The sequence below is a fragment of the Typopeltis vanoorti genome, chromosome 4 (genome assembly GCF_054136105.1).
Source record: "Typopeltis vanoorti isolate ZY-2024b chromosome 4, IOZ_Tvanoo_1.0, whole genome shotgun sequence".
Taxonomy (NCBI): Eukaryota; Metazoa; Arthropoda; class Arachnida; order Uropygi; family Thelyphonidae; genus Typopeltis; species Typopeltis vanoorti.
Genome location: NC_143552.1, coordinates 69,230,299 through 69,247,911, shown reverse-complemented (window position 1 = coordinate 69,247,911; position 17,613 = coordinate 69,230,299). Strand labels below are relative to the sequence as shown.

The 17,613-nt window shown below is 33.8% G+C and overlaps 1 protein-coding gene across 4 annotated transcripts in view; it reads left to right on the top strand.

Annotated features, from left to right (window-relative positions):
* Positions 1–17,613, top strand: part of LOC150107391 (sister chromatid cohesion protein DCC1) — a 280,847-nt gene that overhangs the window by 109,606 nt on the left and 153,628 nt on the right. For all 4 annotated transcript variants that reach the window (XM_090391252.1, XM_090391253.1, XM_090391251.1 and 1 more), the window contains exon 6: positions 10,875–11,013. In XM_090391252.1, coding sequence (XP_090247378.1) covers positions 10,875–11,013 — 139 coding nt within the window. The remainder of the gene's footprint in view (positions 1–10,874; positions 11,014–17,613) is intronic.

Genomic DNA, 17,613 nt, shown 5'->3' with positions numbered 1-17,613 from the left:
GAAAAGAAGAAAGCATATCAAAAGTTCCTGTCAAATAAGTCAGCTTGTGCCCTTAGAGAATACAGAGACAAATGTAAGAAAGCTAAACAGTGTGTAAAACTAGCTAAACAAAAGTCATGGGAAGAGTTTGGCAAGAATATAGAAGGTGGCAAACTATTCTAGAGGTTGTTGAAGAAGCTTAGGAATGGGGAAAGAGTGCTGTAAAAGGAGTTCGAGATAATAAAGGTGACATGAAAACAGGAGAAAAAGATATCCTTGAAGTATGGAGTAATTACTTTGAAAAACTGCTAAATGAAACAAGCAGTGATGACAGCACAGTGGTAAAAATCACTGACCAGGCATGCAGTCAGGAATACATATCCATACTTGAAGTAGAAAAAGCCAACAAAGGCTTGAAATGTGGAAAGTCAGCATGAGTAGATGATATTCGACCAGAAATGCTGAAGTATGGTGGTATAAGAGTCTTACAGTGACTGCACTGCATAATTCAGAAAGCCTGGACAGACGAACGAATTCCCGATGATTGGAGTAGAGCTCTCATAGTACCCATATATAAAAAAGGAAATAAAACTGAATGTGAGAATTACAGAGGTATTTTCCTACTGAGTGTTCCTGGGAAGATCTATGCAAGTATACTTAAGAAACGGTTGAGAAGAATTGTGGAAGAAAAGCTTGGTGAAAAACAAGCTGGATTCAGGCCAAGTAGAGGCTGTTAGGATCAGATCTTCACTTTACGATAAATAGTCGAGAAAGCATGGGAATATAACAGAGATCTGTATTTAAGTTTTGTTGATTTGGAAAAGGCATATGACAAGGTGCCAAGAGAGAAGCTATTCAATACACTACAGTTATATGGTGTCAATGGGGCATTATATCAAGCAATACTTAGTCTTTATTTGAGTTGTAAGTCAGCAGTTAGAATTGAAGGAAGTACATGAAGATGGTTTAATGTTAAATCTGGTGTGAGACAAGGATGTAAATTATCCCCTCTGTTATTCATTATCACATTATGATAATAATATGGATCACATTTTGAAGGAAAGTGGTATTAAACATGATATCAAAATTGGAGATGTTAATGTCAGCTCTTTGCTTTATGCGGACAATGTTATACTTCTAAATAAATCCACTACAAGTCTGCAAGATTCTCTGACTAAATTGAATAGCTGTTGTAATAGATATGGTATGAAGGGCAGCAATAAAAAGACAAAGACAATGAAAATAGGCAGAATCGTTGAAAATGTCAACTGGTTGTGAACAGAGAACCTGTGGAACAAGTAAAACATTTCAGCTACTTAGGCACAATTTTTAGTGAAGATGGTAAATTAAATATAGAAATAGACAACAGAATCAATGAAGGCTGGTGTAGTAAGAAGTCAATTGAATTAATTCTTATGGAATAAAAGAGAAATTAGTCAAAACACTAAATTAGCTGTATACAAGACAGTATTCAAATCAGTTTTAAGTTATGGATCTGAGAGCTACGTCAGAAGTAAAACACTTGACCAAAGACTAGAGACCGCAGATATGACAGTCCTGAGAAAGATTATAGGTGTGAACAGATGGCATCAATGGCAATATCATATTAAAAACGAGGATATTAATAAAGATCTTGACATTGTCAGCATCCAGGAATGCGTTTGCATAGCTAATCTCAGGTGGTATGGTCACTTAAACAGAATGGGCGAAGAAAGATTAGCAAAACAAGTGTTCTCTGCCAGGTTGGCAGCAAAACGACCCAGAGGAAGACCAAGATGTAGGTGGAGTGATACGGTACAAAGTGCCTTAGACGATAGAAATATAAGATCTGATAATGTTGGAGTTTTGACAAGTAACAGACTGATTTGGAGGAAAATTGTAGATAGGAAGTTAGTAATGATGTAATTTTTTTCATGTAGTTCTTGTCATATCCTGTACACCCCTTGAGGGTACATGGCAGGAATTTGATGATGATGATGATAACATATTTATTCATGAAAAATGCTTAGAAAACTAAAATGACAAATTCCAGGAGAACTTCTTGCAGAACACAGTTTGGGAAACTCTGGTCATTGTGGGATGAGTTGTTTATTATTACACCGGCAGAAAATTAACTTCTCTTTTATGATCATTGTAGTTTTTAAAGTGGTAACTATTTTGCTTGTATAACAGTTGGAAAATTTTATCTATAAAGCATGTGATTTCGCGTGTTGTTGACCAATTTGTTCATCGCCGTTGTACATAAGGAACAGCTTGTTGCAGCACATTCTGGCATAATGTGATAACGTGTAATCAGTAAGTGTTCTTGAAGTTTAATTTTGCATGTGAGTAAGTGTTTGTCTTTTTATTATCGGAAGTCTAAATTTTGCTAATTGGTATTTTAAAGATTTAATTTGGCCCAGTGGAGAAAAAAAAGCACCAAAGAAAAGCAATTTCTTTGGAAATTAAAATTGCAATTTTAGATCACTTAGCAAAAGGAGAGGGATCTATGGCGATTGGTAAAAATTTTTATTTAGGTGAATCTACTATAAGAGCAATTAAAAAGAATGAAGTCGCAATAAGAAAATCTGTCATTTCTGGCACAAAACTAAGTGGCAAATTATCATCGTACTCAGGAGATGCTTTATTAGAAAACATGGAACGAGCGCTCTTAATTTGGATTGAAGAATTAACTCAAAGAAGAATTCCTATAAGTGGTTATTTAATTAAACAAAAAGCTCTTCGGTTTTATGAACAGAGGAAGCATTTGGAGCCATCTACTTCCGCTTCCTAGGCTGATAAAGAATTTTCGGCTAGCAAAGGATGGTTAACCGGGTTTTTAAAAAGGAATGCACTTCATAACGTGAAGATTACAGGCGAGGTTGCAGCAGCAGATGAAGAATTAGCCAAAAATTTTCAAGAGAAGTTAGCCAAAATTATTGGAGATGTGGATATTATCCCGATCAAATGTTTAATGCTGATGAAACAGGATTGTTTTGGAAGAAAATGCCTAGTCGAACTTACATCACAAAGTCTGAGAAAAAAGCAAGTGGGTTTAAAGCAAGCAAAGATCAAGTAACGTTGTTATTTTGTAGCAATGCATCAGGAGATCGAATGTTGAAACCCCACCTAGTAAATCAATTTCTAAGACCCCATGCTCTAAATGGCAAAGATCTAAAACAGCTGCCGGTACATTGGATGACTAATACAAAGGCCTGAGTAACAATTGCTGTATTTACTGAATGGTTCAGTAATTGCTTTGTGCCAGAAGTGGAAACATACAAAAAGCTCTCGATTTTAAAGTTTTATTAATTGTTGACAATGCACCAAGTCATCTGCATTTAGAACATCCAAATGTGCAGCTAGAGTTTTTTCCACCCAATACAACAAGCATTATTCAGCCATGAGATCAAGGCATAATTGCCTTGATCTAATGGCTGAATAATGCCATTAGATCAAGGCAAATGATCTAATGGCATTATTCAGCATTATGAATCATGTTTGGAAATAATTTTCTATTTTGGACTGTGTAAATCATGTTGCATCTACCATCACTGAAATAAAACCACAAACTTTAAATGCCTGCTGGAAAGCAGCTTGGCCTTGATGTGTTGCAAACAGTGCAACCATGCAAACATCTACATTATCATTCTTTGACGATACTTGTGACATAACGATTATAAAATATATACACGTTTACACAAGAATAATATTTAATTTGCCAAATATTTCGGTCTGAATATTACAGATTATCTTCAGTGGCTACATAGAAATAGTTTTAAAAAACAAGGTGGAATACGAACAATTGATCATTCACACATAGAACAAGCCGCATGATGTCATATCGCTAAGTATTAGAAGAGTACACATTTTTAAAGTCATAATTAAAGATATTAATTCAGAAATGCATGTAATAATCTTAAATAACAGACTAATATAGGAAATTTACATTAAAAAAAAATTACTGTGTTATCCTGATTAAACTTTCCCAAATTTTTGATATAGATATACAGTCATTACGATTCAAGTTAGGACATTGAAGTAAGGCCTCCACACTTTCTTTAAATAAATGTTCAAATTTGTAGCAACCTCTGTGTAAGAGGAGAGTCTTGGACCAAAGGATGTTGTGGCTTGTTTCTAATCCGTGCTGAGCTAATCCAGATTTCTCGGGTTTGTTGTGTTGAATTGATGATCGATGCTCTTAAATTCTTTTTTCTAAAGAACGTCCAGTTTGTCCAAAGTAGGAAAGATTACAGTTACAAGGAACTTGATACACACCAGGTAGAGACAAGGTTGAGCGTTTATCTTTAGATGAAGGAAAATGTGTGGATAAAACACTGCCAAAAAACAGGAATCATAAAATGTTTAATCCGACAAGCCAAAACTAATTGTTCAACTTCTCATTTATTACAGAAAGAACTTTCGACTATCAAATATCACAAGAAACTAAATGGCTACTCCGAAAAGAGTACACATCTTTTCGATTCTTACAATCCAACACAGAACAGCAAAGATTCAATACATCGAGTTCCAATTCCTTACATTTCCGTGATTTCAGAACCAATTTCAAGAATTCTGAAGAAATATGATTTAACAGCCACTTATACACCTATTAACAAATTATCCACCCATTTTCCTTCATCTAAAGATAAATGCTCAACCTTGTCTCTACCTGGTGTGTATCAAGTTCCTTGTAACTGTAATCTTTCCTACTTTGGACAAACTAGACGTTCTATAGAAAAAAGAATTCAAGAGCATCAATCATCAATTCAAAACAACAAACCTAAGAAATCTGGATTTGCTCAGCATGGATTAGAAACAAGCCACAACATCCTTTGGTCCAAGACTCTCCTCCTACACAGATGTTGCTACAAATTTGAATGTTTATTTAAAGAAATTGTGGAGGCCTTACTTCAACATCCTAACTTGAATCGTAATGACTGTATATCTGTATCAAAAATTTGGGAAAGTTTAATCAGGATAACACATTAATTTTTTTTAAATTTTATTTTATTTTATTTTTTAATATAAATTTCCTATATTAGTCTAATGTTATTTAAGATTATTACATGAATTTCTGAATTAATATATTTAATTATGACTTTAAAAATGTTTACTCTTCTAATACTTAGCGATATTGCATCATGCGGCACGTTCTATGTGTGAATGATCAATTGTTCGTATTCCAGCTTGTTTTTTAAAACTATTCCTATGTAGCCACTGAAGATGGTCTGTAATATTCAGATCGAAATATTTGGCAAATTAAATATTATTGTTGTGTAAATATGTATATATTTTATAATCTACATTATCAGCTGAAATCATTACTTTGGCACATGAAATTGGTGGGGAAGGTTTGATGCATTTAGCCAGAACGATGTAGACGAATTGCTTGTGGATTATGCCTTAAGTGGTGATATTATTGGATATTGATTAACTTTAGATATCATCGAAGATCCAGAAAACGATAGTGAAGCAGAAGAAAATCCTGGCCCTCTCACTGCAAATATAATTCGAGGTCTTAAACTGTGCAATAAATTGGAAAATCATTTTCTTGTTAATGACACAAATTCTTAACGAGCCTTTAAATTCCAACGTTAGCTGAAGAACTGTATGTCTGGATATTGCGAGCTGTATAAAAAATTAGTGAAATCATCATCTCAAAGTTTAATCACTGATTACATTGTCAGAAGAAAAAAAATCAGCACAGAACGAGGGTGAAGCTAATTCTATTTGTGAAGAACCATTGCCTTTACCATACAGATCTGATGCACTGACTATCTCTTCTGGTGATGAAAGCGATTTTGTACCAGATCGCAAACGTTGCTGAATATTGTCTAATAGCGATGATAATTCTGATGACAAAAGGTAAAAAAAAAAAAAATGTTACTTTTCAATAAAATTAAATGAATAAAGTTTTAAAACAAACTTAAGCATTATTAAGTTATGTTAAATTTTTTCTTGACAATTATTCATAAGACTATTACACTTTTTTATATAATCTTTATCAAGTAGCTTTATTTTTTCCTCCTACATGTTTCGCCAATCTGTTTCTATTGGCATCTTCAAGGGAATACAAACTAGTAAGCTAAAATGAAGGTTACAGACTAGGTTATAACCGATGGTTTTCTAAATCATACAAAAAATTGGTATTGTGCGTGACAATGTGCGTGTCTCGTTAACGTGATTTATTCGTAATGGCTCATGACGTAATTGTTATGAAAGTTCATTTCTTTGATGTTTAATGATCTGATAAAAGGTTTCCAAATTTCTGGTAAAATTAGACCTTGATTCTTGTTTAGGTTTTCAGTTTTACGGACGACTGTAGCTGCTTCTTTAAAGGTTCTTGAATGGTAGTTATCTTCTATGTATGGCATAAAGCTCTTATCCCACTCAATGTGATGGTTAGTAGAGGTAAAGTGGCATGAAAGGCCTGAAATGTCTTGTCTGTTATTTCTGACATATCCTATGTGTTCTTTCTTTCTCGTTTCAAAGCTTCTAGATGTCTGACCTACGTAACTAATACCACATGAGCAAGGAATATTATATACTCCAGAGTACTTGTAGAATGTGTGAGGATCTTTCGGTGATCTTAAAAATTTCCGAATAGTGTTGATTGGTTTGAATGCCACTCTGATCCTATGTGGTTTTAAAAGGTTAGCTAATTTTTTGGAAAGGTTGTTGACAAAAGGAATCGTAATTGTACTGATATATTGGACGTCATCACGTTGTCGATGTGGTATATCAGTAAATTTATAAATTTGTGGTATATCAGGAAATTTTTAAAATCACCGAAAGATCCTCACCCATTCTACAAGTACTCTGGAGTATATAATATTCCTTGCTCATGTGGTATTAGTTATGTAGGTCAGACATCTAGAAGCTTTGAAACGAGAAAGAAAGAACACATAGGATATGTCAGAAATAACAGACAAGACATTTCAGGCCTTTCATGTTACTTTACTTCTACTAATCATCACATTGAGTGGGATAAGAGCCTTATGCCATACATAGAAGATAACTACCATTCAAGAACCTTTAAAGAAGCAGCTACAGTCGTCCGTAAAACTGAAAACCTAAACAAGAATCAAGGTCTAATTTTACCAGAAATTTGGAAAACTTTTATCAGATCATTAAACATCAAAGAAATGAACTTTCATAACAATTACGTCATGAGCCATTACGAATAAATCACGTTAACGAGACACGCACATTGTCACGCACAATACCAATTTTTTGTATGATTTAGAACCATCGGTTATAACCTAGTCTGTAACCTTCATTTTAGCTTACTAGTTTGTATTCCCTGAGGATGCCAATAGAAACAGATTGGCAAAACATGTAGGATGAAAAAATAAAGCTACTTGATAAAGATTATATAAAAAAGTGTAATAGTCTTAAGCATTATTATTTTCCTGAATTTTCATAAACTTTTTTTATGCAATTTTAGGTTTATTTTAATTCATTGTTTTGGTTTTATGCAGTTTTAGAAAATTATGGAATCCCTAAGGCCTTTTTTTGTGTGATTATTTATTTGCGGTTTTCTGTGGAACGTATCTACCGCATAAAAAGAGACCCAACTGTATCTTGTCCGATTCATTTAAAATGCCTGAGAATGTAATTCTAAGTTTTTCAAGTGTACATCCTAGTGAAACATCAAATACATACATCTGGGAGTAAAATACAATTAACCCGTATCATTAAAAAGGAGAAAATGGCCTTTTGGCTTTTGTCTTTAGAAATATTTCTGAAAAGATATTAATATTTGTAGTGCAGCCATGACATGATTTAAATAGCTATCACGGTAGCAAGGATAGTTACATTATGTAATCTCACTAAATATATAATTATGTAATCACAGGAAGTTAATTCAGCAGATAGTCAAGAAAATTAATACAGTTAATATTAGTGCACTATAGCAAACATCATTATAAAGAAATAACACACGTTTACAGTAAACTATGGAAATCCTCAGCTGAGTTCCAAAGCAGCAGTGCTATTTTAAGCTCACAGTTGCAGATGATGAAAGTTCTAAAAAAATTCACTATAGCAAGATCATTTACTAGCAGGTGAATGTCAAACTCCACTAATAATCTGGAAGACTTATTATGAGACCTTCAGCCCATCATTCATCATTACTCTGCCCATAGAGAGCACCACTTAAGATTTTAGAATTATGGCATTTGGTACTCAGTTTGCTGTTTATCTTCTGTGTACATGTGCATATGGTTATCTTTATGCCTGTGAAGATGGCATTGGGTAGCCAAAGTGAACTATTGGTGTAATGAATAAAATTTAGTTAAGTTATCCATAGATATGTTTCTTCTAATAAAACATATATGATAATCAGCATCTTTATATCTGCTACAGGTTATATTCACTCAGGCATTCATAAGGCATTTCTCAAGCTTTGACCACACTTGTATTTCCCATAATTGGAAAAATGTGTAGTATCATCATGAACTGTAACAGTCATCTTATAGCAGTAGTCCTGTAGGCTACTGCTATAAGATATACTACAAGATATACTGCTTATAGCAGTGGTCCTGTAGACTACTGCTATAAGATGCAAGAGCTGTAGGAACTGAGACTGCAGCTCTCTGCATAATATCCTTCCACCAACCTAAACTTTCATTGATCATTTCCACATTCCCAGATGTCCCTACTGAGAACTTTTTGGTTCTCTTGATATTAACATCTTGGGTCGTCTTGGGTCTCTTTTGTCTGTGTTAGCTCCCTCACATTTCCATCTGCTGGTAGTTGATTTTGGAGATAATGCAATCTTTTACAAATATCACCAACATATAGGATTCCATGTCATTGACTATTGATAACACTACTTTTGAAGTAAGTTCTGAAGTATATCTGATTAACAGTAATCTGATATACAGTAAACTCTAGGAAGTATAACATCATAATGCTTTTGACAGATATAGATTGTTTTCATTAATCTAAGAATAAGTTTTGAGGTCTGCTTTCCCTTTTCTTTTGGTTTATAAATTGCTATTTTGATAAAACAGTGCAATTTTGATGAACAAATTTTGTTTTGCAGTTTCCATAATTTCATCTCAGTCGTTTTTTTTTTTTTTTTTATCCTGTTATGTTAAATGACCATAGTTTGCTTTCATACCATAATGTGGGTACTGCTAAAAATATATATCCATAAAAATGTTTCTTTTCTTTTTTTTTAATACTAAAGTCTAAAAATCCTATCGTTAACCTATTAGATAACTTGGATGAACTCAAAATGGTGAAGAATTGAAGGAAGCTGGACTAGTAACATTGTCAAATATGATTTTTTTAAAGTATAGTAAGAGAGCCAGAATTGCAAATGGGAATCTTCCATTGATTTATGAACTCTTTGGGGGAGGGGGGGATAGTACAGAGGTGTAAATATTACTTTATTAACCATGCTACTGGCCAGGACGTATATATACGTCCACATTACCATGGATGCGACGTGCATATTAAAATTATAATACAATTGATATTACATTGAAATTTATGATGGATGCGTATTTGATCTTTAATGGTCGGTAAGGTGGTTAAACAGTGTTTAGACCTCAGAAGAGTAGTACTGTGTACAAATTTGGTGTAGTTGGAATTACAGTTACAACTAAAACTTTGAAACTAGTTTATTATGCCTGTGAATTGTATGTGTTCTTAGTCGGTTTTCCTATTTTGTAGTAAAAAAAAAAATTAGTTTTTGCTAGGAATAACCCTACTAATAATTGTGTATGGATCTGGCTAACTTGCCTTCAGTTGAAAAGTTCTATAAAGGTTCCTTGGAATCATTCTCATGACTACACTGTTAAGGTGTTGTACAGGTTTGGTGTTCCTGCCTATTGATGTTTTGGAGAACAATCAAAAGAATTGTGGATGGCTATTAGGGAAAAGCTTCGATTTTGTGGAATTGCAAACTTTTGCAACAAAATAAATAAGGCATGCAGGATTTGAAGTGTCTATAAAATGTCAATAGATGAAAATTGAAATTTTGCATTTTCACAAGATGTTTTTTTATCAAGATATGGGTATTTAAACAATTACAGTTTAATACTTTTATTATTATTATTATTCATGACACCTCCAAGGAGTCTGAAGACTCATCGCCGGAGGACACCTACTGTACAACTCTCTGTCTCCACTACTACCAATCACCTACATCAGCGCCATCTACTGCCCACAACCACTACCACCACAGCTAGTATTTTTTTTTTTTTTTTGTCTGTAAATTGCTTGTGTTCTGAAGGGCCAATTTGCCTGTATGCAGGATGAAAAATCCGAGTTTCCGGGAGAAAAAAACCCTGCTACCTCCGTATGAGATCGGCTAACTCATCTTTGATTGAAAAAGTCCATATAAAGATTCCTCCCGTCATGACGAGAAGTGAACTTAGGCCTTTTCTAATCGAAGGGTGCAACGTACCATCGTTCTTCCAGTTGCGCTACGGAGGCGCTATTGATCTACAATCAATACTTGATCTACAATTCATTGTAGATCAAGTATTATTTTATTAAAATTACTTTTAACTATTGGAATAAACTTCTAGAAAGCACTGTAGAGTTTGATGCCTTAAACAAATTTAAGAAGTCCTCTGAACATGAATTTAGTATGATCAATATCTGCTAATGGTAACCATGTACAAGAAAGAACCCACTATTAATGATATGTGAATAGGTACAAATTATGGAAAATACTCATTTGGCTGAATTCATTGAAAATTGTAAATTCATAATAGCTGTCTTCCTGATAGAAGAAGAAGGAAAGAATTGTCTTAATATATCTTTAAGAAATTTAAAATGTTTTCATGGCAACAGATCTTATCACTAGACTTCTGTTAGCAGTGTTTATACTTAAGTGATCTTTTGAGTACTTTGTATCTGCATGTATTGGTGCAACTTTTTATTTCTCTTTTCAGGCTTTTATCGTATTTTGGATTTTGACTATCACTTCCGAGTGTTCACTTTCATTTTAAATTTAATTGACTCCAATTCTTGGGCTCTTGACAGGATTCCAAAGCAGATTCTTTTGGACACTCTTGAAATGCTAGAATCAAGGTAACTTTTTATTTATCTTGTTTATTTAGTTAACATTTTTCCCATAGAAAGAAATTTAATAAAAATGGTTGCTATCATTTATTCTTAGGTGCCACTTTGAAGAGTAGATAAGGATGAATGAGTGATAGTTGATTTTGTGATAAGTGGACAGAGCAAAAGAAAAAACAAAATATGCAAATTCAAAAAAACAAAACAAAAAAAAAAGCAATCCATATATATTCTATTTGTATTACGTCATCTTTTTGCTAATTATAGCTAGTTATTCTGACCTCTGAGTCAATGTTTGCTTCCATTATTTTATCATCAGTAGTCCATCTTTGTGAATGTTTATTTCACCTCAGCATCTCAAACAGTCATCTACCTCAGAAACAGTGACAGCTTGTGAAAAGATTTATTTTTGGTGCAAGTAAATTAGTATTCAAAGAACTGATTTTGGAATAAGTGATATCAAAAAGATGATGATAGATTATGATTATGCTGTATCAATACAGCATAATCTATCAGAATTATGCTGGCTCTGTTATTAGTTAGGTAACAAAACCTTAGGAAATCAAGACAATATTGAAGTCAACTGCTGGAACAACTCCAATAGAATTGAAGATAAGGAAAACAACTAGAAGTTGCAAACAGATGAACTGTTAAAGAAATACCATCGTTATTTGTTACTACGACAAAAAAACAATAAAATAAAATTAATGCAGTCCTTTTTGATAATAAATATAAAATTGATTTATTCAGACAGGAATCAAGGCAAAAAAACTGATGGTATAGCACTTAAACTCCAGAAGGATATTTAGTGGGACAGCTTCTTTAAAATAATGTGAGTATATTTCAAAATTGTGGTTAAAAATCAGAAACTCATCCAGGAAAACAAGAAGAAAATTACTTTCATTCTTGATTATATGTTTCATTAATATATGTTTCAAGATGTTCATTATTTTCATGAGCTTTTTTTTGGCAGTATTGACTCACAACACACAAACAAAATATAATTTATTAAGCTGCTGATATTTCACTGGAATTCAAGCCAGCATTTTTGAGAAAGAAAAATGCTGTGTAGTCACTTGTGTTCTCTGTTGGATTCAACAGAGAACATTTTTAAGGAGTTCAGAGAATCAATCAGAGCTTCTTACCCAATGTTTAATCCTCATTTGCTTGTAGTGCACCCATGTTAGTATGAATCTACGTAGGTACTGAACAAACGAGGATGGGCTGGCAGTTTATGATTCAGCAGAACAAATTATATGGTTGTTGGCTTAAGCCAAAATAAAATATTGGTACAATATGAGAGATCAATCAATCAATATCGATTGTGCCCTGTAGGTGGAAAGACCTTGGTTCAAATCCATCTTGGACATGAAATGTTTATAAAGACTTTTCAAATGAAATGAGTTAGCCAATCTTATACAGAGGTAGCATGATTTTTTCCTTCCTGGAACCTAAGTTTTTTTCATCCTGCAAAACAGCCAAACTAGCCAGAAAAAAACATGGCTAACACCTATAATACACTAGTCTCCTCCCATAGTCTTAGTTGTTATAACCATAATTTCAAAAAACAATTGTCTTTTGTAATGTCATTTTTATAGTAATGCTATAAAAATAATTTTGACATAATTGACTCTGATATAATTTTGCTTTGTCTGATTTTATGATTTTATTGAAGCAGCAAATTTTAACAGTAATTCTGAATACCAAATTTCATTAAATTCAGTTAGGTGCCAAGAAGGAATTATTATTATAATTTCTAATTATTATGCAATAATAGAGCCTCTATAGCTTAGTTGCTTTAGATGAGCCCTTTAGTTGGAAAGACCCAGGTTCGAATCCCATCTATGACGTGAGGAACCTTTATCAGGTATTTTCAATCAAATGGTGAATTAGCCAGTCTTATGGATGGAGAGGGGTTTTTCATCTCTCAAAAATCATGGAATAAGGATTAACCAACTATTCCATAGTTCATTGAATTTCTAGCATCTGCACAGTGAATTGTGTGTCTATGCGTAAGCATAAATCAGGAGGATGCAGTAATAAACTGAAAGGCAAATAAAAGGAATTATCAAATTGTTTTGCCAGTAAGAACAGAATTATACCTGTATGGAGAGGGGGGGAATATATAAGTAAGAAGTTTTGAACTGAGGACTGATTTAGCAATGAAAATTAAGCTTACTGGTTCTTTACATACAATGCAGTTCAAATTGAATTTTCAGTTGTCAATATTTCTAATATTTTTCTAAGAACTATTCTGATGTCTGATGCAAATTTATGTTATTCAAATTCATCCTAATTATATATACATATATAGGGAAAAGAAGGAGTAGCTATAGTATTCAACACTAAATATTAGGATAATCTTCTTGAATGGCAGGCAATATCAAGTCTCATTGTCCAGTTCCCCATTTTGGTATAAAATTGATAAGAAGAACATGTGAGAAAGTTTTAAAGCGAATAAAAGTTGAGCAGCTCTCAGGTGTGAACTGTAGACTGAAAAAAAAAAAAATGTAAGAGTTTGAGAAGAGGAACCAAACCTTGGAAATTCAGTGGCAAGCTCTGAAGAAAACCGATTGATTCAGCCATAGAAGCATGTGGTGAGGTTGAATTTCCCCTTCCCCATTCTGATATTTTCCCACATTATTGTGGGAAAATATCAGAATGGGGAAGGGGAAAGCAGCTGACACGATGAAAAGGAAAAGTAGGTCCTTGTTGGGGATCTAAATAGCAGAGTAGTAAATGATTGTCAGATATACAAAACTGTTTTGGTAAAATTTGGAGAAAAGAGCAAAGCTAATAATAATGGCAAATACCTGTTAGATTTCTGCTCAGGACATGGACTGGTTATTGCTAACACAATGATGCAACATAACAATGTGCATAAATTCACATGGAGAGAAGAGGCAAGGAATAAGAAAAGTCTCATTGACTATGTTATTGTTGATAGTGATGTTTTCTCCCTGGTGCAGGACACCAGCGTGTACAGAATATTTGAAATTGGAAGTGATCACCATTTAGTCTTGAGCAGGATAAAATTGAAAAGAAGAACATGTAAGAAAGTTTTAAAGCGAATAAAAGTTGAGCAGCTCTCAGGTGTGAACTGTAGACTGAAAAAAAAAAAATGTAAGAGTTTGAGAAGAGGAACCAAACCTTGGAAATTCAGTGGCAAGCTCTGAAGAAAACCGATTGATTCAGCCATAGAAGCATGTGGTGAGGTTGTCTGCAAGGATAGAAAAAATCAGAACTCCATGGTGGACACAGAAAGTTAAATAGGCAGTGAAGGAAAAGAAGAAAGCTTATCAAAAGTTCCTGGCAAATAAGTCAGTTTGTGCTCTTAGAGAATACAGAGACAAATATAAGAAAGCTAAAGACTGTTTAAAACTAGCTAAATAAAAGTCATGAGAAGACTTTGGTAAGAACATAGAAAATAAATATCAAGAAGGTGGCAAGATATTCCGGAGGTTATTGGAAAAGTTCAGAAATGGAAGAAAGAGTGCTGTAAAAGGAATTAGAGATGATAAAGATGACATGAAAACTGGAGAAAATTATATCCTTGAAGTACGGAGTAATTACTTCAAAAAATTGCTAAAAGAAATAATCAGTGACAGCACAGTGGCATGGAAAATTACCCAGAGGAAGACCAAGATGTAGATGGATTGATACAGTAAAAATTACCTTAGAAGACAGAAACAGATTTGGTAATGTTGGAGTTTTGACATGTAACAGATTGTTTGGAGGAAAATTGTAGATAGGAAGTTAGTAATGATATTAGTTTTTCATGTAGTATTATCATATCCTGTACACCCCTCAGCAATTTGATGATGATGATATATATATATATATTATTATATATATATATATATGATTAGGATATAAAAATTCCTAAATTTTTATTCCACCTAGTATATATAAAAGTTCTAGCACATTTATGATGATCGGTTTTTGGCTCATCATCATCATCAATTTCCTGATATGTACCTTCAAAGGGTGTTCAGGCTACTATGACAGCACTAGATGATTAAGTTTACATTATTATTAATCTCCTGTCAACAATTTTCTTCCAAATCAATCTATTATGAACATTCCAATATTGTGATTTCTAACATTTTGTGCTTCTAAGGCACTTCTGACTGAATCAATCCACCTAGACTTGGACTCTTTCTGGGTCTCTTTTCTGCCATCTTAGCATAAAACACCGTTCTAACCTTTCTTCACCCATTCTATTTAAGTGACCATTCCACCTTAGATTAGCTCTGCTGTCACATTCTTGAATGCTAATTAATGTCAAGTACCTGTCTCTAATATCTTCATTTTTAATATGATTCTGCCACTGATGCCATTCGTTCATTCCCCTAATTTTTGTCAGAATCCTCATGTCTGTGGTCTCTAGTCTTTGATCAAGTGCTTTATTTCTAACCCATCTCTCAAGATCCATAACTTAAAAAAAACTGGCTTAAACACCATCTTGTATACTGCTAGTTTGGTGTTTTGGTTAATTTCTCTCTTATTCCACATAAATTTATTCAGCTGGCTACCCACTGTACTCAGCTTTGCCTATTCTGTTGTCTATTTTCAGATTTTATCTGCATCTTCACTAAAAACTGTCCCTAAATAGCTGAAATATTTTACTCGTCTATAGGAACTCCATTCAGAATGCAGCTAAAGTTTTCTATGCTTCTGCTTATTTTCATTGTTTTAGTCTTTTTATTGCTGATTTTCATGCCAAATTTTTTGCAGCTGTTATTCAATTTAGTTAGAGAATCCTGCATACTTGCACTTGATGTATTTAGGAGTACAACATCACCTGCATAAAGCAGAGCTAAGTTCTTCCTTTTTCCCTCTTTTTACCTTGCGGTGTCGAGGGGTTTTCTATTCATTTAACCGCATCCTTACATAATGATAAGGTATCCTATCAAGGCTGGTTTGCCTGCATGCAGGTTGAAAAATCCCAGATAAACTGGGGAGAAAAACCCTGCAGTCCACACTCAAGACTGGCTAACTTGGCTGTGTCTGAGAAAGGTCCTAAGCTCCTCACGTTAGCAACGGGAATCGAACCCAGGATAATCCTTTCCCAGGCATATGGTTGGCATACGGTTGTGAAGCGCATTGCCACTTGGCTAACCATGCAGAGCTAAGTTTGACATCTCTAATTCTAATATCAGGGCTAATGCCCAGAGATGTCAGGAGGAATTTTGGTGCCTATGACCAGGAAAGAAAATTGCACTGTTCTAAAAAAAAAACTTTAAAAATCTCAATTTTTGTGCCTATGTAAAATTAGTGCCTAAGGCCGGGGCCACATTGGCCATTGCCTCACTATGCCTCTGCTAATGCCACTTTCTTTCATTATATGATCCATTTAGATCAGTGGTTCCCAAAGTGGATGGTACTGCCCCTTGTGGGCACTGGAATGATCCAGGTGGGCGGTAGTGGCCTCATGAGGAAAAGGGATGTTGAATTGATGTAAGGTAAAGCATAAAGGACTAAATTTGGTGCTGAAAAAATGTATCATCAAAAATTTTCATGATATAACTGTTGCTTAACATAAGTAAAGGCAGTAATGGTTGTTTTATTCAGCAAGGAAACATACAAAATGCAAGTTACAACCAATCCGAGTTGAAGTTTGATGACAAGTCTTAACAAGCAAAGTGTTCGTGGACGCATACTTTCAAGTGATGATCAGGATTTTACAAGTCCAGTATGCATCGGCAGGAACATGTACATGTTATGACTTATTCACTGTATAATACTATAAATACCTGGAATGTATGCAATCAGTTTTAGATTGTTTCTGAATTGTGTGACAAGTAGTAGCAATTTGATGTAGTGCATAAAAAGTTTAGTGCATATTCGATACCTAGTCGGTACCTTACTTACATGTACTACACACAAAGCAAATTATTGTTGTTCCAATAAAACAGCAGGTTTCACGTGAGTATTTTTATACCTTTTCATGTAAAAATAATTTGGTTTAGGTATGTGAGAAATTCTATTCTAGCAATTTTGTAAATTTAACTTTTTCTTACAGATAATATCATGGCTGAACCTAAGAAGAAATGTAGACAATATAATATCGAACATTTGAAATATGGCTTTATTCAATTGCCTACAAACAAAACATTACCGATGTGCCTAATTTGTCAAAAAGTTTTTTTCAAATGAATTTGTGAAGCCTTCAAGACTAGAAGAACATTTGGCAAAAGTTCATGCTGATAATAATTTTAAAAAAAATAAGAAAAAAAGATAAGGATTTATGGTATTTTTAAGTACTTAAAGAAAAATTTTTGAAACAAGCAACATTGGCAGGTATGTTTTCAGCAGCATCCAAAATAAATGATGATGGGTTTCGTGCCTCTTGCAACATTTCCTTACTGACCAAATCGGGAAATCTGCATAATGTTGATTGAAGAACTTATCCTACCAACTGTTAGTGAGGTCAAGCACACTCTACTGCACAAGCCAGCCTCTGATATCAAGAAAATTCCTTTGAGCAATAATGCAATGCAATGAAGACTTGATGAAATGGCCCAGGATGTTCAAGACTCATTATGTGAGTATTTAAAAACAACCCAGCTCTCTATACAACTTGATGAGTCTATTTTACCAGGAAATGAA